Source organism: Brassica oleracea, chromosome C9 (genome assembly GCF_000695525.1).
Source record: "Brassica oleracea var. oleracea cultivar TO1000 chromosome C9, BOL, whole genome shotgun sequence".
Taxonomy (NCBI): domain Eukaryota; kingdom Viridiplantae; phylum Streptophyta; class Magnoliopsida; order Brassicales; family Brassicaceae; genus Brassica; species Brassica oleracea.
In genome coordinates, this window is record NC_027756.1 from 48,528,159 (window position 1) to 48,549,817 (window position 21,659).

At 39.6% G+C, this 21,659-nt stretch overlaps 4 protein-coding genes across 4 annotated transcripts; 3 read left to right on the forward strand and 1 right to left on the reverse strand.

Annotated features, from left to right (window-relative positions):
• Nucleotides 1-3,402: 3,402 nt before the first annotated feature.
• LOC106317763 (chaperone protein ClpB3, chloroplastic-like) lies at nucleotides 3,403-7,504 on the forward strand. The gene is made up of 8 exons (XM_013755535.1): nucleotides 3,403-3,814; nucleotides 3,896-4,352; nucleotides 4,421-4,616; nucleotides 4,724-4,778; nucleotides 4,847-4,997; nucleotides 5,074-5,382; nucleotides 5,451-6,643; nucleotides 6,976-7,504. Exons 1-8 carry the CDS (start codon nucleotides 3,587-3,589, stop codon nucleotides 7,306-7,308), a joined length of 2,922 nt encoding a protein of 973 aa, XP_013610989.1. The 5' UTR covers nucleotides 3,403-3,586; the 3' UTR covers nucleotides 7,309-7,504.
• Nucleotides 7,505-9,361: 1,857 nt separating this feature from the next.
• LOC106317764 (cyclic nucleotide-gated ion channel 2) lies at nucleotides 9,362-12,647 on the forward strand. Its single transcript, XM_013755536.1, has 8 exons — nucleotides 9,362-9,579; nucleotides 9,807-10,455; nucleotides 10,566-10,781; nucleotides 10,899-11,218; nucleotides 11,304-11,415; nucleotides 11,507-11,743; nucleotides 11,820-11,906; nucleotides 11,983-12,647. The coding sequence occupies exons 1-8, from the start codon at nucleotides 9,551-9,553 to the stop codon at nucleotides 12,481-12,483; spliced, it is 2,151 nt and encodes a 716-aa protein (XP_013610990.1). The 5' UTR covers nucleotides 9,362-9,550; the 3' UTR covers nucleotides 12,484-12,647.
• A 747-nt stretch (nucleotides 12,648-13,394) lies between these two features.
• Nucleotides 13,395-18,914, forward strand: LOC106318527 (probable ubiquitin conjugation factor E4). Its single transcript, XM_013756544.1, has 16 exons — nucleotides 13,395-14,555; nucleotides 14,987-15,191; nucleotides 15,333-15,484; nucleotides 15,574-15,838; nucleotides 16,081-16,233; nucleotides 16,334-16,537; nucleotides 16,622-16,734; nucleotides 16,850-16,964; nucleotides 17,122-17,211; nucleotides 17,301-17,504; nucleotides 17,583-17,678; nucleotides 17,769-17,891; nucleotides 17,974-18,066; nucleotides 18,147-18,311; nucleotides 18,410-18,499; nucleotides 18,585-18,914. Exons 1-16 carry the CDS (start codon nucleotides 13,678-13,680, stop codon nucleotides 18,759-18,761), a joined length of 3,123 nt encoding a protein of 1,040 aa, XP_013611998.1. The 5' UTR covers nucleotides 13,395-13,677; the 3' UTR covers nucleotides 18,762-18,914.
• A 110-nt stretch (nucleotides 18,915-19,024) lies between these two features.
• On the reverse strand, nucleotides 19,025-20,711 carry LOC106315517 (tRNA (guanosine(18)-2'-O)-methyltransferase). Its single transcript, XM_013753263.1, has 4 exons — nucleotides 19,975-20,711; nucleotides 19,684-19,822; nucleotides 19,388-19,588; nucleotides 19,025-19,292 (listed from the first exon to the last, which is right to left on the reverse strand). The coding sequence occupies exons 1-4, from the start codon at nucleotides 20,553-20,555 to the stop codon at nucleotides 19,155-19,157; spliced, it is 1,059 nt and encodes a 352-aa protein (XP_013608717.1). The 5' UTR covers nucleotides 20,556-20,711; the 3' UTR covers nucleotides 19,025-19,154.
• Nucleotides 20,712-21,659: the final 948 nt, after the last annotated feature.

Sequence of the window (21,659 nt, forward strand, 5' to 3'; positions counted from 1 at the left end):
TGATTTTAACCCCAAACTTATACCCAAACTTGAATCAAATGCAAAACTAACCTAAAAGCCTAGTGAAATTACAGCTCAGCCCCTTGTGACCAAACGAAAAAACAGAAGCCATTTTTACGAATATAGCCCTAGTAAATCGTCTGAGTCGTCTGAGATGTTGGAAGTCGTCTGGACGACTGAAGTGTAAGTCGTCTGGTACCGGTTTATTTTAAAAATAATTTATAAATCTTGTAAAAAAATATTTTGATGCGTGAAAAATAAAAATCAAGTAATTATAAACAGTTTTAAGTGATATAAATTAAGATATGATAAAATTGATTTGTTTTGAAGATAGATGAGTGGAAGTAGTGAATCATGAAATACTTTGGTTTAGGAGTTTGGCAAACATATGTTGTAGTATTGTATGTATTGTTAGAGTTAGATTTTGGAAAACTAAAATGTTTTTTTCAAAAATTAGTTATCACCTATATGTGTTTATTTATGTGTATAGTAAACACTTTTCAAGTTTGATTTGATTTTATGAAGTCTTTAATTAGATAATTAAGTTTAGGGGTTATGTTTAGGGTGTGGACGACTTATATTTCAGTCGTCTGTTGAATAATTTACTCGGACGACTTACATTTCAGTCATCTGGTGAAGAAATTAAAACAGATGACTGACATGTAAGTCGTCCAAATATTCCCGCCTAAAATTTTTTTAAAAAATTATTTTCCCGCATAAATAATTTAAACCAGACGACTTACTTGTAAGTCGTCTGGAAAGTCTTCTATTTTAGTTTCCCGCTAAAAATATTTAATTTCCCGCTAAAAATATTAAACTCTTCTGGACGACTTACATGTAAGTCGTCTGTTTTAATTTCTTCACCAGACGACTGAAATGTAAGTCGTCCGAGTAAAATGATCCGATTAGGTTAAAACGTACATTGGTAAAATTAAAGGATCGGTACGATGTGGACGACTGAAATATACGTCGTCCGAGTAAATTATTCAACAGACGACTGAAATATAAGTCGTCCACACCCTAAACATAACCCCTAAACTTAATTATCTAATTAAAGACTTCATAAAATCAAATCAAACTTGAAAAGTGTTTACTATACACATAAATAAACACATATAGGTGAAAACTAATTTTTGAAAAAAACATTTTAGTTTTCCAAAATCTAACCCTAACAATACATACAATACTACAACATATGTTTGCCAAACTCCTAAACCAAAGTATTTCATGATTCACTACTTCCACTCATCTATCTTCAAAACAAATCAATTTTATCATATCTTAATTTATATCACTTAAAACTGTTTATAATTACTTGATTTTTATTTTTCACGCATCAAAATATTTTTTTACAAGATTTATAAATTATTTTTAAAATAAACCGGTACCAGACGACTTACACTTCAGTCGTCCAGACGACTTCCAACATCTCAGACGACTCAGACGATTTACTAGGGCTATATTCATAAAAATGGCTTCTGTTTTTTTGTTTGGTCACAAGGGGCTGAGCTGTAATTTCACTAGGCTTTTAGATAAGACATGGCTGATTTTTGTTTCTCCGACTGATTTAGTGATCATGAGCTGGCTGAGTTATTTAATCTACAGCTGACTTATTGGAGGTATTATGGCTGGTTTTCGTATTTTCAGCCGTAATGAGCTTGATTAACAGTAAACTCAGCTTAATTACAGCTGACCTATTAGCAAAAGATTAATTACTAGAATATCATTCATTTGACGGCTAAGTTATTTGAAAATACAGCAGGCTTAATGTTTTCCAGTCTAGTTTCTACTGATTTATTAGCGAAAGATTAATTAATGATATAGTATTCACCCTGCGAATGACTTACATTTGTAGTTATGGCTGATTTATTAAGGTGAGTTATAAGTTCGTTTTGTTGCTGCCTTACCGATTTTCCATGTCATCAAAATTTATTTTCCAAGTCATTATTAATATTACGACAGTCAAAATTAGGGTTTATGTTAAAGACGTCGTGTCTTGTTCTTCATCTTCATCTTCTTCTTCATCATCATCTTTTTCTTCTTCTTCTTCTTCATCTACCTTCTTCTTTTGATACCCATACCTGATATTTTGAAATATCTTCTTCATTTACTTTTATTTTCTCATTTTTATTATTTTCATTCATCTATTTCTGAAATCTTATGAATCCGGTAATTATTGTTTTCGCGACGACAAAGACATAAAATTGAGCTAGTTAAAAGGAAGGCGGAGAAACAAAGTAGGCAGAGAAGACGAAGTTGACGAAGAAGATGACAAATTTAAAAGCCGTTTTGATATGTTCGACGAATCGAACGATGCCTTATCTGAAGATGATAAATTCAGTTTATACAATGAGTCTCCAACACAAGACAAGGATTCACCAAGGCTACCTCATAAGAAGAGACCTCACAACATTTTGATGACTGGATCGAAAAGGAATCCATAGGTTAAGGTTGGAGTTATGTCAACGAATTGGATGAAATATCAGTTACTAATTCGTATTTTGGCTTAGTTATGTATAAAAAATGCATGAGTTATAACAACGAATTGGCTGAGTTATCAGTGACTAAAATTAATGTTTCGGTTGAGTTATGTATAATTATTGATGAGTTATGCTAACGAATTGGCTTAGTTATCAGTGACTAATTCATGTTGCTAACTTACTAGACGGGCATAGAGATTGTCGTCAGTATAGTGTCTCGAGATTAGCAAAAGTTATGTCTGATTATGTACAGATTCACACGCCTAGTAAAGTTTTTTAGCTCATTGTGGAGAGAAAGTGAGAGATATGTTGTGTTTAGTTCACAAGAATGGAAAAAGAAGAAGGGTAAATCGATTTTGGGAGCATTAAGAGCTTCAAATTGGTTGTTCATGGTGGTTGTGGTATTGATGACAATGACAATCTTGTAATTACTTGAAGATGATGAGGGTGAGAGAGTAAAAATGTCATTTTCGAAAAAAAAAAGAAAAAAAAAATTGATGGCATTTTCGTAAATTATATGAACTTGTGGGATGAATAGAGCAAAACTAATTTTCAAAAAAAAGGAGGTTAGTTTTGTGTTTGACTTTAAGTTATAGGTCAATTCTGCAAAAAGCCCAACAATCAACCTCTATATTTGAGAGTGCAACAACGACGCTCCATAACTGCGGCTGGTTAACTTTGTCCGATTTCCGCTACAGTTGTACTTGGGCCGGCCGACCTCTTTAGCCCAAGTTTGGGGAAAATATATTTTCTATATTATTTCAGCTCTTTTTTGGACGGCTCATATTATTTCTAGTTTCCACATCGGAAAACTCTATATTTCCGTGCAATAACACGTGTCAGAAAGTGCGTAGTTCTGCACCTCATCCCGAGGGTTCACGAAGCCTCCGGCGTCGTTTAGCATCTTCTACTCCCTTCTTTATTATTTCCTCCTTCCACTTTCTCCTGCTTCTCACTAAACTACACGAAAACACAAGCAAAAAGCGTTAATCTTTCCTCATTTCTTAAGTAAACATCTCGCCGTTTCAGCGAATTCGCGCTAAACTCCCTGTTGTAGTACATCATCCTTTCTAAACTGTTCACCGTTTTTCAATTTCTCCGAGCAAATGGCGACGGCTAAGACGACTGCTACGGCGGCGTTTAGTAGTATCGTCGGCGGCGTAGGATCAGACTCCCGAAAGGTTTCCTCTTTCTCTCACCTCCAACCTTCCGTGGCTTTTCCGGCGAAGCCCACTTCCTTCAAATCACTGAAGCTAAAGCAGAGCGCGAGGCTCACTCGAAGACTTCAACATCAACCGTTCGTCGTCCGATGCGAAGCTTCTTCTAATGGAAGGGTAAAGTCTCAAACTTTAAGCTTTATCTTACTGTAAGAATGATGAAACTGATAACGAACACATGATCTTTGAATTGTATAGCTTACACAGCAAGAGTTCACAGAGATGGCGTGGCAGTCGATAGTCTCTTCACCAGACGTGGCTAAAGAGAACAAGCAACAGATCGTGGAGACGGAGCATCTCATGAAAGCTCTTTTGGAGCAGAAGAACGGTTTAGCTCGCAGGATTTTTTCGAAGATCGGTGTGGATAACACCAAGGTTCTTGAAGCTACGGATAAGTTCATTCAACGCCAGCCGAAGGTGTATGGAGAAGCTGCTGGTTCGATGCTTGGACGTGATTTGGAAGGGTTGTTTCAGAGGGCGAGACAGTATAAGAAAGACTTGGGGGACTCTTATGTCTCTGTTGAGCATTTGGTTCTTGCTTTTGTTGATGATAAGCGGTTTGGGAAGCAGCTGTTTAGGGATTTTCAGATATCTGAGAAGAGTTTGAAAACTGCTATTGAGTCCATTAGAGGGAAACAATCAGTCATTGACCAAGGTTGGTAACTTCATTTGACGTTGAGAGTTTGTAAGAGTCTAGAGACTTGAGTGTTTATGTTTTGACAGATCCGGAAGGCAAGTATGAGGCGTTGGAGAAGTATGGTAAAGATTTGACAGCGATGGCGAGAGAAGGAAAGCTTGATCCTGTGATTGGACGAGATGATGAGATCCGTAGATGCATTCAGATTCTCTCAAGGAGGACTAAGAATAACCCTGTGTTGATCGGTGAACCAGGTGTTGGTAAAACCGCAATCTCAGAAGGGTAAGTTGTCACTACACTAAACTTCAGAAACTTAAACCATATGTTTATGTGATGCTCAGAGGATTGTGCAAGGAGATGTGCCTCAAGATATACTACTTTTAAAACAGGCTTGCTCAGAGGATTGTGCAAGGAGATGTGCCTCAAGCATTGATGAACAGAAAGGTATTCAACTATAACATCAAAGTTTTATCTTCTTTTCTTCTTACAATCGTTTGCTGGTCTCTTTGCAGTTGATATCTCTTGATATGGGGGCACTTATTGCTGGAGCAAAGTATCGAGGAGAATTCGAAGATAGACTAAAGGCTGTACTTAAGGAGGTCACAGACTCAGAAGGCCAAACCATCTTATTCATCGATGAGATCCACACAGTTGTTGGCGCAGGTATGCACCATCGTTTGTTTGTATAAGAACAATTTGTACATTCAGCAATGATTTTGAAGAATCTTCCTTCTTTCAGGTGCGACTAATGGGGCAATGGATGCTGGTAACCTACTAAAACCAATGCTAGGTCGAGGCGAGCTACGATGTATAGGCGCAACAACGCTCGACGAATACAGAAAGTATATAGAGAAAGATCCAGCCTTGGAACGCAGGTTTCAACAGGTTTACGTTGATCAACCTACCGTGGAAGACACTGTTTCGATCCTCCGCGGTTTGAGAGAAAGGTACGAACTCCATCACGGAGTTCGCATCTCAGACAGTGCTCTAGTGGAAGCCGCCATCCTCTCTGACCGTTACATCAGTGGCCGGTTCCTACCTGACAAAGGTTAATACTTTGTTATTACCATTTCATCATCACATGATCTAACTGATTTGGTTAATTGTTTTTTACAGCAATTGACTTGGTTGATGAAGCAGCAGCCAAACTGAAAATGGAAATCACATCGAAACCCACAGCTCTCGACGAGCTAGACCGCGCGGTGATCAAGCTCGAGATGGAGAGGCTCTCACTTACCAACGACACAGACAAAGCTTCAAGAGAGAGGCTAAACCGGATCGAAACGGAGTTAGTCTTACTAAAGGAGAAGCAAGCGGAGTTAACCGAGCAGTGGGAGCACGAGAGGTCCGTCATGTCCCGTCTCCAATCCATCAAAGAGGAGATAGACAGAGTAAGCCTCGAGATCCAGCAAGCGGAGCGCGAATACGATCTAAACCGCGCAGCAGAGCTCAAATACGGAAGCCTAAACTCTTTACAGCGTCAGTTAAACGAAGCTGAGAAGGAGCTTAATGAGTACTTAAGCTCTGGCAAGTCTATGTTCAGAGAAGAGGTGTTAGGCAGCGACATAGCAGAGATCGTTAGCAAATGGACTGGCATCCCTGTGTCGAAGCTTCAACAGTCCGATAGAGATAAGCTTCTACACTTGGAAGAGGAGCTGCATAGACGAGTAATAGGTCAGAACCCTGCAGTCACGGCCGTAGCCGAAGCGATCCAACGGTCCAGAGCCGGCCTATCGGATCCGGGCCGTCCGATAGCTTCCTTCATGTTCATGGGACCGACGGGAGTCGGCAAAACCGAGCTGGCCAAGGCCCTCGCTTCTTACCTCTTCAACACGGAGGAAGCTCTGGTGAGGATCGACATGAGCGAGTACATGGAGAAACACGCGGTTTCCAGGCTCATCGGAGCTCCTCCCGGATACGTGGGCTACGAGGAGGGAGGGCAGTTGACGGAAGTGGTTAGGAGAAGGCCATACTCGGTCATACTCTTCGACGAGATTGAGAAGGCTCATGGAGATGTGTTCAACGTGTTTCTCCAGATCTTGGACGATGGGAGGGTTACTGACTCTCAGGGACGTACGGTGAGCTTCACCAATACGGTTATTATCATGACCTCGAACGTTGGCTCGCAGTATATCTTGAACAGCAACGCGGATGATGAGGGGAGTGAGCTTGGTTATGAGACGATTAAGCAGAGAGTGATGGATGCTGCGAGATCGATCTTTCGTCCTGAGTTTATGAATAGGGTTGATGAGTATATTGTTTTCCAGCCTCTTGACCGTGAGCAGATCAACAGCATCGTCCGGTTACAGGTATGTATGCCTTTTCAGTTCAAATAAAAGTTTGAATAATTTGGATAAAAAGGTATTTTGGTAATTAGTTTTTTCCTGTATTTTGGTTTATAATTAATATTTTAAAATTAATTGATTATTTTAATTAAATATAGTTATTATTTACAAGTATATAATCTATATTATAGAAATTCGGGTATTCATTTAATTCTGGGCTCCCGTTCTCATTCGGTTTTTCGGTTCTAGAGATATAGGATCTGATTCGGTTTTTCAGTTCCTGGATAAATGTGTCCAGCATGGTTATGCTGTTCAAGCCCTTACTGAATCACTCTTTTTTGTGTTATATTCCACAGCTGGCTCGTGTGCAGAAGCGGATTGCGGATAGGAAAATGAAGATAGAGATCACAGATGCGGCGGTGGATCTTCTCGGAAGCCTCGGGTATGATCCGAACTACGGAGCTAGACCTGTCAAGCGTGTGATACAGCAGAACATTGAAAACGAGCTCGCCAAAGGTATCTTGAGAGGAGATTTCAAGGAAGAAGATGGGATTCTGATCGATACAGAGGTCACAGCGTTCTCCAATGGTCAGTTACCTCAGCAAAAGCTCACATTCAAAAAGATTGCGTCAGAAACGGCAGATGCTGAGAAGGAGGAAGAAGAAGCTTTCTCAAAACAGAGCAATTGAAAAACGACACCTTTTGGAGCCCAAGAAGTTTCGGACTTTATAGTACATAGCTTCTAGTGAGTTGGTTGTGACAGAACAGAATGATAACATTTATCTCAATGTGAGATATAAACCATAAGCTAATAAGTTATTGTGCTGATGTCTCAAAATCCATATTCTCTGAAAATGCAATATATAGTAACGTTATATAGTTTTCCTGTGACCTCTTATATATTGGGCCTGATTTATTAGAGCATGATTAATCCATGCTTTTAATTTGGGGTTTGACACTTTTTGTCTTTTTTTTTCTTTTTTTTTATATATATATTTATGCTAAGAATCGATTTTTATATTTTTTATTTAAGAAAAAAACTAAAAACGGTTCTTAACGAATTTCATCCTAAGAATTCGGGTTAATCGTGGTTTTAGGCTTGTGTGGCATTTCCCCGTATATCTGCCAAAAAGACATGATGCATCTGTTGCTTCTGCAGTTTAGGTGAAATATTTAGTTTGAAAAAAAAAAGCTTTGCTTTTCTTGGCGTATCGAACTCTAAGCCAAAAGAAATGTCGTGTTCAAAAACTACAAGGTCAAAATTGGTATTTAAATGTTTCTGTTTGTTGGAATTTGTCTCTCGAAGGGAATGTCGACCAACCAGATACAATCGAATAAGATAATGTCACGTTCTATTTGCAATCTTGTGCCCACTTGGCTCCTAAGTTTTTTAGTCTTGGCCTTAGCTTACATGCGGACATGAAAGAAAGAAAAAATAGACACGAGTTATTGCACATGGTTTTCTTGTCTTCTTGCAATATGCTCGAATAGTACATTAGACAATATTCCACATTTTCGCTATTATTTTTTTAGAAATATATTATTGCTAAATTAGGCGTTTGTTTATTTATTAAAATATGTCGACAAAAATCTATATGCATTATTAAGTGGTTGGTGATCTAGTGATCTTAAAAGTCATTAATCAAGATCACTAGTTCAACTCTATTTAAAAACACAATCTATAATAACTTCTGATTCTGAACACTTCGAAGATTACGGACCGAAACTTCTACCATTATACTTTTTCTCCTTCACTCCATTCATGTGTATTCCACTAATCCCTCTCACTTAAATTTCGACCATGTCATTATCATTCAAATGGGTGTAATCCGTTCAAATTGGTCGTGACTCGAACTATAAACGTATGGTATGGTTTTATACGACTCTCACCTTGTGGAAACTTCACTGTCAAGTACGTGGCTGATACCACAGGTCCCCAAAGGTGCATTATTATAAAGCAGCACATTTTCTCAGAATTTCAAGATTAAGTGGGTATCTGTAAGATGTTAACCAAAAAATGCCTAACTACGAGAGAAGATTTTGCAGTATGTTTCTTTTTTTTTTCTGCAACCATTACAATAGTTTATTCTGCCTTTAACTTTTTGATGATCAAATAATTTATTTTATTCACAACGTTAATATCAGAGTGTGTGTTAGTTATATGGCTTACGTCCCATGTGGTCAATCCATAGGTAGGTACATTACGTATAAGTAAACAAGTATCAATTTATCATACAACAAAAAAATCTATCAATGATTATATTATGATGATAGAGACAAATATCAATATAGAATCATGAAGCATATTCTTTGTACAATTGATTGCAAAATATCAAGTCTGTGAAACCGTTTTTACTTCATGGTATGATAGTAAATTATTTATACGTACACATACTACACGTCTATATCCTCAAATTAGAATTATAAGATGTCCTATTATAGCAAGTAAATTTGATTAAAGCTTATCTAAATTTCAATGATTGAGCAATAAGAAATAACTTCAATGATTATAGCATGTACATTTGATAAGGCTGATCTAAACTTGAATGATTCAACTATAATAGACACTCAACTTCTATAATAATTGAAATGGGTCGGGTCCACATTGGGTCCCCTTGTAATCTTCATGATCTGTACGGAATCCAATTTGTTCAGTGTCTCTGTTGTGGGCCAATGCTACCTCTTTACTAACCACACACATCTCTGACACTTGACAACTCACCCCTCATCGTCAAAATCCGGTTCGGTTTCCGAATTAGGTGAAACTTCGGTTTAGTCTATTGCACCGGATCCTAACAATAAACCCAATCCTATCAGAGACATACGTATCACACACTCTCCCTTCCCCTATACAATCTATCAAATACCTCTCTCTCCAATCTCCACCTGCAAATCTTCTGTCTCTCCCATGGTGGTTCCTCTATTTCAATCATGCCCTCTCACACCAACTTCCTCTTCAGGTATAGTTTTATATTTATTCGTTTAAATGTTCAGTAATTTCGAAAATGTATTTTTGTTTCTTCACTCAACGGTGACAAGCTTTCTATGAGAACGTATTATTTTCTCGAGAAACAGTTTTCCCGGAAAATTCCTTCGTTCTCTGAACTGTTTTATACCTTTGAAGCCACCATGCATAGATCGATTTGTCTCTTCTGCTCGTTTAGTGATTCACGATTCGGATTTTCAGGTGGATTGGACTGTTTTCTCAGAAACTACGCCGGGAAACAACTGGAATCTCGGAAAACAACGTTGGAGAATCGAGCAGCAGCGACGACACGCCGGTGCTGAGCTCCGGCGAGTGTTACGCATGCACTCAAGTAGGCGTACCGGCCTTCCACTCCACAAGCTGTGATCAAGCCAACGCGCCGGAGTGGCGCGCCTCAGCCGGGTCCTCCCTAGTCCCGATCCAGGAAGGATCCGCACCCGACCCGGTTCGAGCCCGGTTCAGACGTCTCAAGGGCCCGTTCGGGGAAGTTCTCGATCCCAGGAGCAAGCGCGTGCAGAGATGGAACCGCGCGTTGCTTCTAGCTCGCGGGATGGCCTTGGCGGTGGATCCGCTCTTCTTCTACGCGCTCTCCATCGGGAGAACTACTGGACCCGCGTGTCTTTACATGGACGGCGCGTTCGCTGCTGTTGTGACGGTCGTTCGCACGTGCCTCGACGCTCTTCACCTCTGGCACGTGTGGCTTCAGTTTAGGCTGGCTTACGTCTCGAGAGAGTCACTCGTCGTTGGGTGTGGGAAACTCGTTTGGGATCCACGCGCCATCGCGTCACACTACGCACGCTCCCTCACTGGCTTCTGGTTTGATGTTATAGTCATCCTCCCGGTTCCTCAGGTTAAAAACGTTTTCAGAACAATCCTCAAACTATTCCAATATTATTAAAATAACCATAAACTTCTTATTAGTGTCACATGAATCATTTGAAAGTGTTGTTTTTTTGGCAGGCTGTGTTTTGGTTAGTGGTGCCAAAACTGATTAGAGAAGAGAAGGTTAAGCTGATAATGACGATCCTTCTGCTGATCTTCTTGTTCCAGTTCCTCCCCAAGATTTATCACTGCATCTGCTTGATGAGAAGGATGCAGAAGGTCACTGGTTACATTTTCGGAACTATTTGGTGGGGTTTTGCTCTTAACCTCATCGCATATTTCATCGCTTCTCATGTAAGTCCATGCTAAGAAAATGATTATGCACAAAATCAACAACTAAATATCAAATTCCATGCTGAGAAAATGATACTAAAGCTTGTCTATTCATGGAATCTTTTTGTGTGGTTACAGGTAGCTGGGGGATGCTGGTATGTTCTTGCAATACAGCGTGTTGCTTCTTGTATCAGACAGCAATGCATGAGGACCGCGAACTGTAACCTGAGTCTGTCTTGCCAAGAGGAGGTCTGTTACCAATTCGTCTCACCCACTAGCACAATTGGATTTCCATGCTTATCCGGAAACCTCACTAGTGTGGTTAAGAAGCCTATGTGCTTAGACTCTAACGGACCATTCCGATATGGTATCTACGGTTGGGCACTTCCGGTCATCTCCAGCAACTCTCTTGCGGTTAAGATACTTTACCCTATCTTCTGGGGTCTCATGACTCTCAGGTAGTTTCTTGGTTTCAGGTTTCAATGCTTAATAACCTTTTAAGTGTTTTATACTGACCCTGTTTTGTGCGATTGCGTTTTACAGCACATTTGGGAACGATCTTGAGCCCACAAGCAACTGGCTTGAGGTTGTTTTCAGCATAGTTATGGTCCTTAGCGGGTTATTACTCTTCACTCTCTTGATCGGAAACATTCAGGTAAACTATGCAAGGATAAGTCTCTCCTTATATGATATTGTGTTTTGATGGAATCCAAAATCTTTAACAACCTGTTTGCTCTCTTTTAAAGGTGTTTTTACACGCGGTGATGGCAAAGAAGAGGAAAATGCAGATACGGTGTAGGGATATGGAATGGTGGATGAAACGTAGGCAGCTGCCTTCTCGGTTAAGACAGAGAGTTAGGAGATTTGAGAGGCAGAGATGGACTGCCTTGGGTGGAGAAGACGAGCTGGAACTTATACATGATCTGCCTCCTGGTCTTCGAAGAGATATTAAGAGATATCTTTGCGTTGATCTCATTAACAAGGTACTAGAAAACAAACCTTAGATGAATCCTTTTCAGACAGGTCAAGTATCTGATAATATGTTTGTTTCTTTCTTAGGTACCATTGTTCAGGGGCATGGACGATTTGATCCTAGACAACATTTGCGATCGTGCTAAGCCTCGTGTCTACTCTAAAGACGAAAAGGTACTCTTCGCATCATAAGAGTGTTTTTTTTTTTTGTCTTTACTTTTTAAAATATGAGTTCTTTATTGTGTCACAGATCATCCGGGAAGGAGATCCTGTACAGAGAATGATATTCATCATGCGTGGAAGAGTCAAACGTAACCAGAGCCTAAGCAAAGGCGTGGTAGCCACTAGTACGCTCGAACCAGGCGGTTACTTAGGCGACGAGCTACTCTCATGGTGCCTCCGACGTCCATTTATCGACCGTCTTCCTCCTTCCTCCGCAACATTTGTCTGTCTAGACAGCATCGAGGCGTTCTCCCTGGGATCAGAAGATCTAAGGTACATAACCGATCATTTCCGTTATAAATTCGCAAACGAGCGTCTTAAGAGGACTGCAAGATACTACTCCTCAAACTGGAGGACGTGGGCTGCGGTGAATATTCAAATGTCGTGGCGCCGGTACAGGAAGAGAACCTGTGTAGGCGGTTCGATGAGTCCTGTGTCGGAACATAGCGTTGAAGGTAACAGTGAACGCCGTTTACTTCAGTATGCCGCGATGTTCATGTCCATCCGACCGCATGATCATCTTGAGTAAAACCAAAAAGGTTTTTAAATTTATCGGTTGAAAATAATTCATTGTGTCCATTTTGTTCGTCCTCGATTGTTTTTTGTTGTTCCAATTGCTGTGTAAAATAAAATCGCTCTTTCGATGATGTGTATGTGCCTTTATTTGAGTTTAAAACTAGCATTTGAGTTTTCTCTTAAACTTCATCTGTTAATAATGGTACCATCTTACAGTACTAAAACATATCTTAGGAAGAATATTAGACGCCGCTAAAAACTTGCACATTGTTAATTTAGAGAGTCTTGACGATTATCAATAAGAGAAAAAGACAAAAGCTCTATATCAAGTTTTTGTTTCTAAACTAGCACTCAAAGTCAAAAGTCACAAAAATAACACTTAATGTTTTATCAAAAGTCACAAACTTAGGGTTTAAAGTTAAAGGGTGGGGTTTAGAGTTTAAAGTTTAGGGTTTAGGGTTTAGAGTTTAGGGTTTAGGGTTTAGAGTTGAGAAATGAGTTTTTGGGATAAGATTTTAAATTTTGAAAAATAAAAAAAATTAAAATTTTCAAAGGATAAACTTAATTTTCAAAGGATAAACTTAGAAAGGTGCTATTTTGGTCATTTTAGTTTTTGAGTGCTATTTTTGTGATATAAACTTAAAAATGTGCTATTTTGGAGATTTGCCCTGTAAATTAACATTGAATACAAGTCATAACAGCAAAGATTATTTCACTCAAGATAAATGTAAATGGAAACAAAAAAAAATTGGATGCAAGTCGATCATCAATTAATCTGAATTCTAAACAAGGCTGCAAATGATTGTGATATTTATGGAGGAATGTGTAATATGTCGAATCATAATGATCAGGCCGAAGACCCAAAGCCCAAATATGTTAAATACTGTATATATTTCTTAGCTAACAAGTTTGTAAAATAAATATTATTTCCTTGATCAAGTAAAGAACCAAGGACGACACTGCAGATCGTATTTAGAGTAGTTTCGCGTCCTTCGGATTCGTCTTAATCTTCAATAATCTCAGCGATGGCTTCTCTCTTCTTTCGCAAATTTTAATTTTTCGTTTTTTATTTATTTTTTTTACAAATAATTAATTCCACTTAAACTCGATTAAGTTCAATAGATAATCCTCTGAACTGATTCATCGCCGATCAAAGTTGACAACCACCCGAAACCGAGTCTCCGTTATCGATCCAATCACACCCTCAATGTCGACGAGCAAGCCCCAAAGATCTCCATCCGAAATCGAGGACATAATCCTCCGCAAGATCCTCTACGTAACCCTAGCCGAATCCGCCACCGATGCCTCCGATCCTCGAGTCGTCTACTTGGAGATGACAGCCGCCGAGATTCTCAGCGAAGGCAAACCCCTCCTCCTCTCCCGCGATCTGATGGAGAGAGTCCTCATCGATCGCCTCTCCGGCAACAACAACTTCCCCTCCTCCTCCGCCGCGGAGCCGCCTTTCCCGTACCTAATCGGCTGCTACCGCCGCGCGTACGACGAGTCCAAGAAGATCCAGTCGATGAAGGACAAGAATCTGAGGTCGGAGATGGAGACCGTCACCAGGGACGCGAGGAGGCTCGCGGTTTCGTACTGCAGGATTCACCTGGCGAATCCGGAGTTGTTTGGGGGATCGGATGATGCCAGGAAGGCGAAGAAGAGGAGGAACGTGTCTCCTCTGCTTCCGTTGATCTTCTCCGAGGTTGGTTCTGGCTCGTTGGATATGTTTGGTGGTGGTGGTGGGAGTAGTGGGGGTGTTCAGTGTCCTCCTGGTTTTTTGGATGAGTTTTTCAAGGACTCGGACTTTGATAACTTGGATTTGATTCTCAAGGAGTTGTATGAGGATTTGAGGTCTTCGGTTATTAATGTGTCTGTGCTTGGAGATTTCCAGCCGCCGTTGAGGGCGCTTAAGTATCTTGTTAGCTTGCCTGTTGGAGCTAAGTCTCTGGTTAGTCATGAGTGGTGGGTTCCGCGTGGGGCTTATATGAACGGTCGAGCTATGGAGTTGACGAGCATTCTCGGCCCTTTCTTCCATATTAGCGCATTGCCTGATAACACTCTCTTCAAGAGTCAACCTGATGTTGGGTGAGTTCCAACTTATCTCTGGGTTTCTATAGCTAAGAGTTCTGTAATCTTTGGGGTGTTTAGTTATCGAGACAGTTAGGACAATAAGCAATGTTGTTTACCTCTACTCAAAGTGGAGACTTGATAAAAAAAAAGAAAGAAGCAGATGCTTTGGTTTATAAGATGACTCTGTTACTGTTAGGTGACGTATATTTTAAGCATGGTTATACAAATCCAGCATAGTTAAGCATAATAGTTTGCTCTCTGTTTGTTTTTAGAACACCTTGGATTTTTTTGGTCTTTTCTGAAGATTCTTGACTGTTCATTGAACATTGACAATTGAAAAGGATAAATTGTGCAAATGAAAAGGTTATCCTGATATACATGAGATAATATTCTTTGTCTGTTAGGGCAACGCTAATACATGCCTTTATTGTTTTTGTGAATGTCAGGCAGCAGTGTTTCTCTGGAGCATCGGAACGTCGTCCTGCAGATTTGTTATCATCCTTCTCTACAATCAAAAACTTTATGAACATTTTGTACAGTGGGCTGCATGATGTACTGATGATTTTACTTAAAAGCACCGATACACGTGAGTGTGTTCTACAGTTTCTTTCGGAAGTGATCAATGCAAATGCGTCGAGAGCCCATATACAGGTGATCATCCCTCAGTAGGATGTATATTTGCTTCGGATCTTCATTTATACCTTGTTATTTGTCTCCTCCCGGTTTCATTAAGTTGGTATTTTTATTTTCTGCTTAATCCCGCACTCTTGAATATACTGTTGTGTATGACAGGTTGATCCAGTTTCTTGTGCTAGCTCAGGCATGTTTTGTAACCTCAGCGCAGTCATGCTCCGGCTCTGTGAACCATTTTTGGACCCGCATTTTACTAAAAGGGATAAGATCGATCCAAAATATGCATTCGCTGGGCATCGCTTAAAATTAAGGTATGGGCCTCGAGATAATTCTACGGCTATCTCCTCACTGGATTTTATATATTCTTGATGATTTAATGTTATTTAATGATCTACGCCAGCGACTTGACTGCTCTCCATGCATCATCCGAGGAAGTTTCTGAGTGGATTGACAAGGGTAATACGGCAAAAGCAAATGACGCTGGAAACGGAAATGAAAGTCGCTTGTTACAATCCAAAGAAGCCACAAGTTCAAGTAGTTCTTCTCAGCAGAATGCAAAGTCAACAACTAAATACACTTTCATTTGTGAATGCTTCTTTATGACTGCAAGGGTCCTCAATTTGGGTCTCTTAAAAGCACTCTCGGACTTTAAACATCTTTCTCAGGTAACCATCACTATTTTTCCCGAACTTAAAATATTATGGAGAAACAATTATGATAAATTATCTTGGAGACACCTCTTGTTTAATTTGGTTGCTGACATATTTTCTGGACAAAGCATTTGGTAGTAATTGCAAAGAAAATATGAATTTACTTTGTTTAGATTATGAAAGAGTCATTGATGCCTGGATTTTCAGAAGATAGTTATTGTACTGTTCTTTACTGTTAACTTTTTTGCATGATGTAGGACATCTCGAGAGGTGAAGACAATCTTGCAACATTAAAAGCCATGAGAGATCAAGCACCGTCTCCACAGTTGGAGCTTGACATAACCAGAATGGAGAAAGAATTAGAGTTGTATTCTCAGGAAAAGCTTTGCCACGAAGCTCAAATATTAAGGGTTTGTAATAATATTCTCTGCTCTGAGAACATCTTTCGCTTTTTCTCTGGACCGAGAACATGATAGTAATAGCTGTTTATATCTGTATACTATTTTGAAGGATGGAGACTTTATCCAACGAGCTATCTCTTTCTATCGATTAGTCATTGTTTGGTTAGTTGGACTTGTTGGTGGCTTTAAGATGCCTTTACCTTCAACTTGCCCCATGGAATTCTCCTGTATGCCGGAGCATTTTGTTGAAGATGCGATGGAGTTACTGATATTTGCTTCAAGAATCCCCAAGGCTTTGGATGGAGTGCTGCTGGTATGTTTAGTCTATTCTCTCATCCGTCTGCAGAAATTCGATTTCTTGTACCTGCATTGATGATCGTTGTTCTCTTTCCTTTAGGACGACTTTATGAACTTCATAATAATGTTCATGGCAAGTCCAGAATATATTAGAAACCCGTATCTCAGAGCAAAGATGGTTGAAGTTCTGAACTGCTGGATGCCACGTTCAAGGTAATTTTCTTCCCATGAAAGAAAGCTGTAAAATCCTCATTTTCTTTTGCTAGTGCAACAATTATTGCATTAAAGCAGACCACTAATCTCAAACCAAATTTTTGTTTGTTTGTAGTGGTTCTTCTGCTACATCTACTCTCTTTGAAGGCCATCAGTTATCCCTTGAGTATCTTGTCAGGAATTTACTGAAACTATATGTTGACATTGAGTTCACGGGTTCTCACACTCAGGTGATTGCAGGAAATTTTGTTTTTGGTGGCTATAATATATCTGGAGTAACATGCTTCTTTCTATTGCATAGTACTTCATAATTTGTTAACTTTAAAAACATGAATGGCCATTGGCTCTCGCTTTTAATGTGACTGAAACCGAGTGATCCAAATGCAGTTCTATGACAAGTTCAACATTCGCCACAACATTGCCGAGCTTCTAGAGTATCTCTGGCAGGTGCCTAGTCACCGAAATGCGTGGAGACGGGTAATTTCTTAGTGTCCTTACCATGGCTCTGAGTTTCCCATCATCATGTGCCAAGTGTTATAGTGTTACCAAACATTGATTGTTTACAGATTGCAAAAGAGGAAGAGAAGGGCGTGTACTTGAACTTCTTAAACTTCTTAGTCAATGATAGCATCTTTCTTCTGGATGAAAGTCTTAACAAAATTCTCGAGATTAAACAAATCGAGGCAGAGATGTCAAATACTGCAGAGTGGGAGCAGAGACCAGCGCAAGAGAGACAGGATAGAACGAGACTCTTCCACTCTCAGGAGAATGTTAGTGGATTACACTTATTATATCTTATTTCTGACTCGGTTCATAATGCCTCAAAAGAGTTTTATTTTAATCTGCAGATTGTTAGAATTGACATGAAGCTGGCTAATGAGGATGTGACTATGCTTGCATTTACATCTGAGGAGATCACCGCCCCATTTCTACTCCCTGAGATGGTTAATCTGACTCTATACTGAAACTATTATCTACTCGATTTGATTACCCAAAATTCTTACTGAATAGTTTAATTGTGTGTTGCTTATCAGGTTGAGAGGGTTGCGAATATGCTTAATTACTTCTTGTTACAACTGGTGGGTCCACAGCGTAAGTCTTTAAGCTTGAAAGATCCTGAGAAGTACGAGTTCCGTCCAAGACAGTTGCTTAAACAGGTTAGTGATTACTATTCTTACTCAGACTCCTCACCAACATGTGTGAAAAAAAGACTAACGGAATCTCTGGTGAACTTTGAAGATTGTTCGTATATATGTCAATCTCGCAAGAGGAGACTCAGAAAACATATTTCCCAGTGCCATATCCAGTGATGGACGATCATATAACGAACAGGTCCTCCTCCTAAACCGGATCCACTTTCATCATAACTTGTCGGTCTCTCTACTGAACAAAACAAGTGCTTGTTTTTGCAGCTATTCGACGCAGGAGCAGATGTTCTTAGGAGAATAGGCGAAGATGGAAGAATCATTCAAGAGTTTATGGAGTTGGGCACAAAGGCCAAAGCTGCTGCTTCTGAAGCTATGGATGCTGAAGCTGCACTTGGTGAAATACCAGACGAGTTCCTCGACCCAATTCAGGTATTATTCTCTCTAATTTGACGGAGATACTAAATCTTGTTTCAGTAATCTACTCTAATGTCTGTTCCTGTTCCTTTTTTTCAATATTGATTTTGCAGTGCACGCTAATGAGAGATCCAGTGATACTCCCAAGCTCAAAAAACACAGTTGATCGAGCCATCATTCAACGTCATCTTCTTAGCGACAATGTAAGCAAGTATTCACTTATATAAACAGGTGATCGCCATCATTTAACGTTGGCTTTTGATCTGATCATGCTTGCTTCTGCTGCAGCACGACCCGTTTAACCGGGCACATTTGACATCGGATATGTTAATACCGGACATCGAATTGAAAGCGAGAATCGATGAGTTTGTGAGGACGCATCAGTCTAAGAAACGATCGAGTGGAGAAGATAGCAGCAACAAGGAGAGGATACAGACTACAAGCAGTGATATGTTAATCGATTAATTGTGTATTCCTAGAGACGAACAAAAATAATAACAGCAACACTCTGTTTCTATTACTTAGGCTTTTCTTCGATTAGAATTGTGGCTTATTTTCCTGTCCTGTCTTACATGCGTTAAGTTGAAATATTTCCAAATTTATTATAAAAATCTTATTGCAACATTAAAATTTCATTTATTAATTGAAGTGCAGTTTTAACTAGTGTATTCAAGTAATGTAAAATTTGATAAATGTCAACGATACAGTATATTAATTAAATTTATCAATGCTGACAAAAAAAATATATTATCAATCAATGAAAATGGAGGTAGAAGAACAGAACTAATGTTACGGTGACGTAAAAACAGAACCAATGTTACATTTGAAATAGAAATGTAAAACTAGAGTGTTGGGAAACTAGACGGTAGGAGAGTGTTGTTGTTGTCTACGTTTAGCGAACTCGGAAGCAATAAAGAGTGAGCTTCTACTGTGGCGAAGTGAAAACTCAGCCATCAATATCTCTTTCTCTTGTTCCGACAGATCTCCATGACTTCCCTGTTCAAATCCATTATAAATGTCACAACAAAATACAGTAAAATAAAACCAGAACTGAAAGCTAACTTAAAAAGATTCTGCTGCTGGTTTATTACCAGACGAGCGGTTCTGTCACAGACCGCGTGGTGCATCAGAATCCCCGCGGCCACTGAGACATTGAACGAATCAACCATTCCGTTCATTGGAATACTGCAATACAAATCTGATAACTCCAACGCCTCTTCACTTATCCCACTCCCCTCGTTTCCAACAACTATTGCTGTTGGTTGTGACCAGTCCATATCGTAAATCGAAACCTATGAGATATTAACCAACAAAAAATGTGTCACAACTCACAAGTATGATGCAAGAGAGAAAAAGAGATCAAGACAAAAATCTTCAAGGAGTGTACCGTGTCCATTCCCAAATGAGTTGTGGCGATCCTGTAACCGCGAGACTTCAAGACTTTGAAACAATCTTTAGGTGTGTCCCAAAGCTCAATGTCGAGCCATTTCTCAGCTCCCATACTCACATGTCGATTGTTCCTATACCTAAACACATAGACCAACAAATTAATTCACACAATGCAATCAAATGGTTATACATTTTTTTTCATTTCTATCCAATCACTTTAGTGTCAATGCACAGTTCAAGAATCTGACATTTAGCTGAAACAGAAATTGCCAAACCTCAGAGGGGGCACCTTTTGTAGCTGTCGGATGCAACAACGTGCACGGACTGAATCCCCAACGCATCCGCCGAGCGAAACGCAGCAGAGATGTTTCCTATATCAGACAGACCTTCAACGACAAGACAAACCGAGAAGCTTCGATTCTCCACCACACGCCTGAACCTATCCGACCTCTCCTCCATCATGTGAGGGCTCACCGCTTCCAACACCTCACGGCTACTAAGGTGCACATCACCGCACCTGAACCTATCCTCGTAAGGGAACCACGATCCTCTACTACGCTCGCCGCTGAAGGAGCTCCTCCGCTCCATCTTCATCATGCTCGACGCGTCATTTCGATTGGTTGTCAGCAGTTCCTTCACACTCACGGTGAGATCTGTAGGGGAAGTCTCAGTGAACGTTTCTAGTGGAAGAGAGGCAGCTTCGTGAAGAGCGCAACGAGGTGGTCCGAAGCTGTGTGTAGATGGATTTGGACGGAGAACGGAGAAGGCGCGAAAGGAGACGAGAGTGATGGATGATGAATTAGGGTTTGGGAGATGAACGAATGGAGATGAAGAAAGGGAGGCGCGGAATAGGGTTTTGCAGGAGTTCATGTGTTGTTTTAGTTTTACTGTGTTTGCTGCAAAGCTTGAGATTTAGAGAACGAGCTCGATTCAGCTTCGAGAATAGTAATCTGAAAATAAAAGAGAATCACAGCGCAAAGAGACAGTCGAGGAGGGATCCAACTGAAGACATCCTGTCCGATTCGACGACCACTGGTTGTCTTGATGAATCCACCAAAGATAATGTTTAGTTGCTTCACTTATTGTTAATTCTGGGCCCAAACGAGGCTTTTTATTGGGCCTGAAGCTAAGTGTGCTAGTTACATAATTGTTAGCGAGTTTTGGGCTCGCGCGCGTGCATTCGTAATTATGTCGCGAAATCAGTGATCAGCTTTTCACCTTTATAGAAAAGCTCATCATCAACAACGTTAACGGTTATATTCACAAACATTTTTAAAAATACAGTATCCTCTCTTTAACCAATCCGGTTAAAGAAAACTTAAGTTCACTTTCTAACTTTTTTGTATATTATATACTTATACATACCTGTGAAGGAAAATCAAATCCATTAAATGTGAATTGAAAAATCGATAATGAGTTTGAGAGGCCGACAATAAAAGAGTGGTACGTTCATGAAAACCAGATATCATCACGACATCACATGCAAAAAGCGTATAATATGTGTCTTATTAATTTGAAATAAAGTAGCATTACAATGGTCATAAACGAATAGATAAATAATAAAATTATAGACATACAGCGTTATGTTCTGGATATGTCTGGATTTAAAACTAAGCATATACTTTTGTCAGCTCAATCTTGACTGTGGCTTTTTTTCCCCTCTTTTTCTTTTCCATAATCGGTGCATTTCAAATACTTAATTTAAATTATGCAAACTTAAAGCTCATTTAACATCTGTATTCGACTATTGGTTTAGTATGATATACGAAATACAACAACATTAAAACTAAAAAGAAAATAATAAAAAATAATTCAAGGCAAATTTAGTTAGTAAGAAAATTCGCAACTTCATTAGTTTAAAAAAAAAAAAAATTCGCAACTTCATTGAATAAAAAGACTGGCGACGCGTTTGTGGCGCGCCAAAAGTGGTTAAAGCAGCAAGTCTTCCGCAACAAACGCGGTTATATTATTATT

Bases quoted from the DNA above. Each gene is read 5' to 3' on its own strand.
- LOC106317763 (XM_013755535.1), top strand. From the start codon at position 3,587: ATGGCGACGGCTAAGACGACTGCTACGGCGGCGTTTAGTAGTATCGTC. The intron at 4,353-4,420 runs GTTGGTAACTTC...ATGTTTTGACAG, and splicing joins ACAATCAGTCATTGACCAAG to ATCCGGAAGGCAAGTATGAG. The intron at 4,617-4,723 runs GTAAGTTGTCAC...CTTTTAAAACAG, and splicing joins AAAACCGCAATCTCAGAAGG to GCTTGCTCAGAGGATTGTGC.
- LOC106317764 (XM_013755536.1), top strand. From the start codon at position 9,551: ATGCCCTCTCACACCAACTTCCTCTTCAG. The intron at 11,416-11,506 runs GTAAACTATGCA...TCTCTTTTAAAG, and splicing joins TCTTGATCGGAAACATTCAG to GTGTTTTTACACGCGGTGAT. The intron at 11,744-11,819 runs GTACTAGAAAAC...TTTCTTTCTTAG, and splicing joins GCGTTGATCTCATTAACAAG to GTACCATTGTTCAGGGGCAT.
- LOC106318527 (XM_013756544.1), top strand. From the start codon at position 13,678: ATGTCGACGAGCAAGCCCCAAAGATCTCCATCCGAAATCGAGGACATA. The intron at 14,556-14,986 runs GTGAGTTCCAAC...TGTGAATGTCAG, and splicing joins AAGAGTCAACCTGATGTTGG to GCAGCAGTGTTTCTCTGGAG. The intron at 18,067-18,146 runs GTCCTCCTCCTA...TTGTTTTTGCAG, and splicing joins GACGATCATATAACGAACAG to CTATTCGACGCAGGAGCAGA.
- LOC106315517 (XM_013753263.1), bottom strand. From the start codon at position 20,555: ATGAACTCCTGCAAAACCCTATTCCGCGCCTCCCTTTCTTCATCTCCA. The intron at 19,823-19,974 runs GTGCCCCCTCTG...CTATGTGTTTAG, and splicing joins GCATCCGACAGCTACAAAAG to GTATAGGAACAATCGACATG. The intron at 19,589-19,683 runs GTACACTCCTTG...AATATCTCATAG, and splicing joins CTCATTTGGGAATGGACACG to GTTTCGATTTACGATATGGA.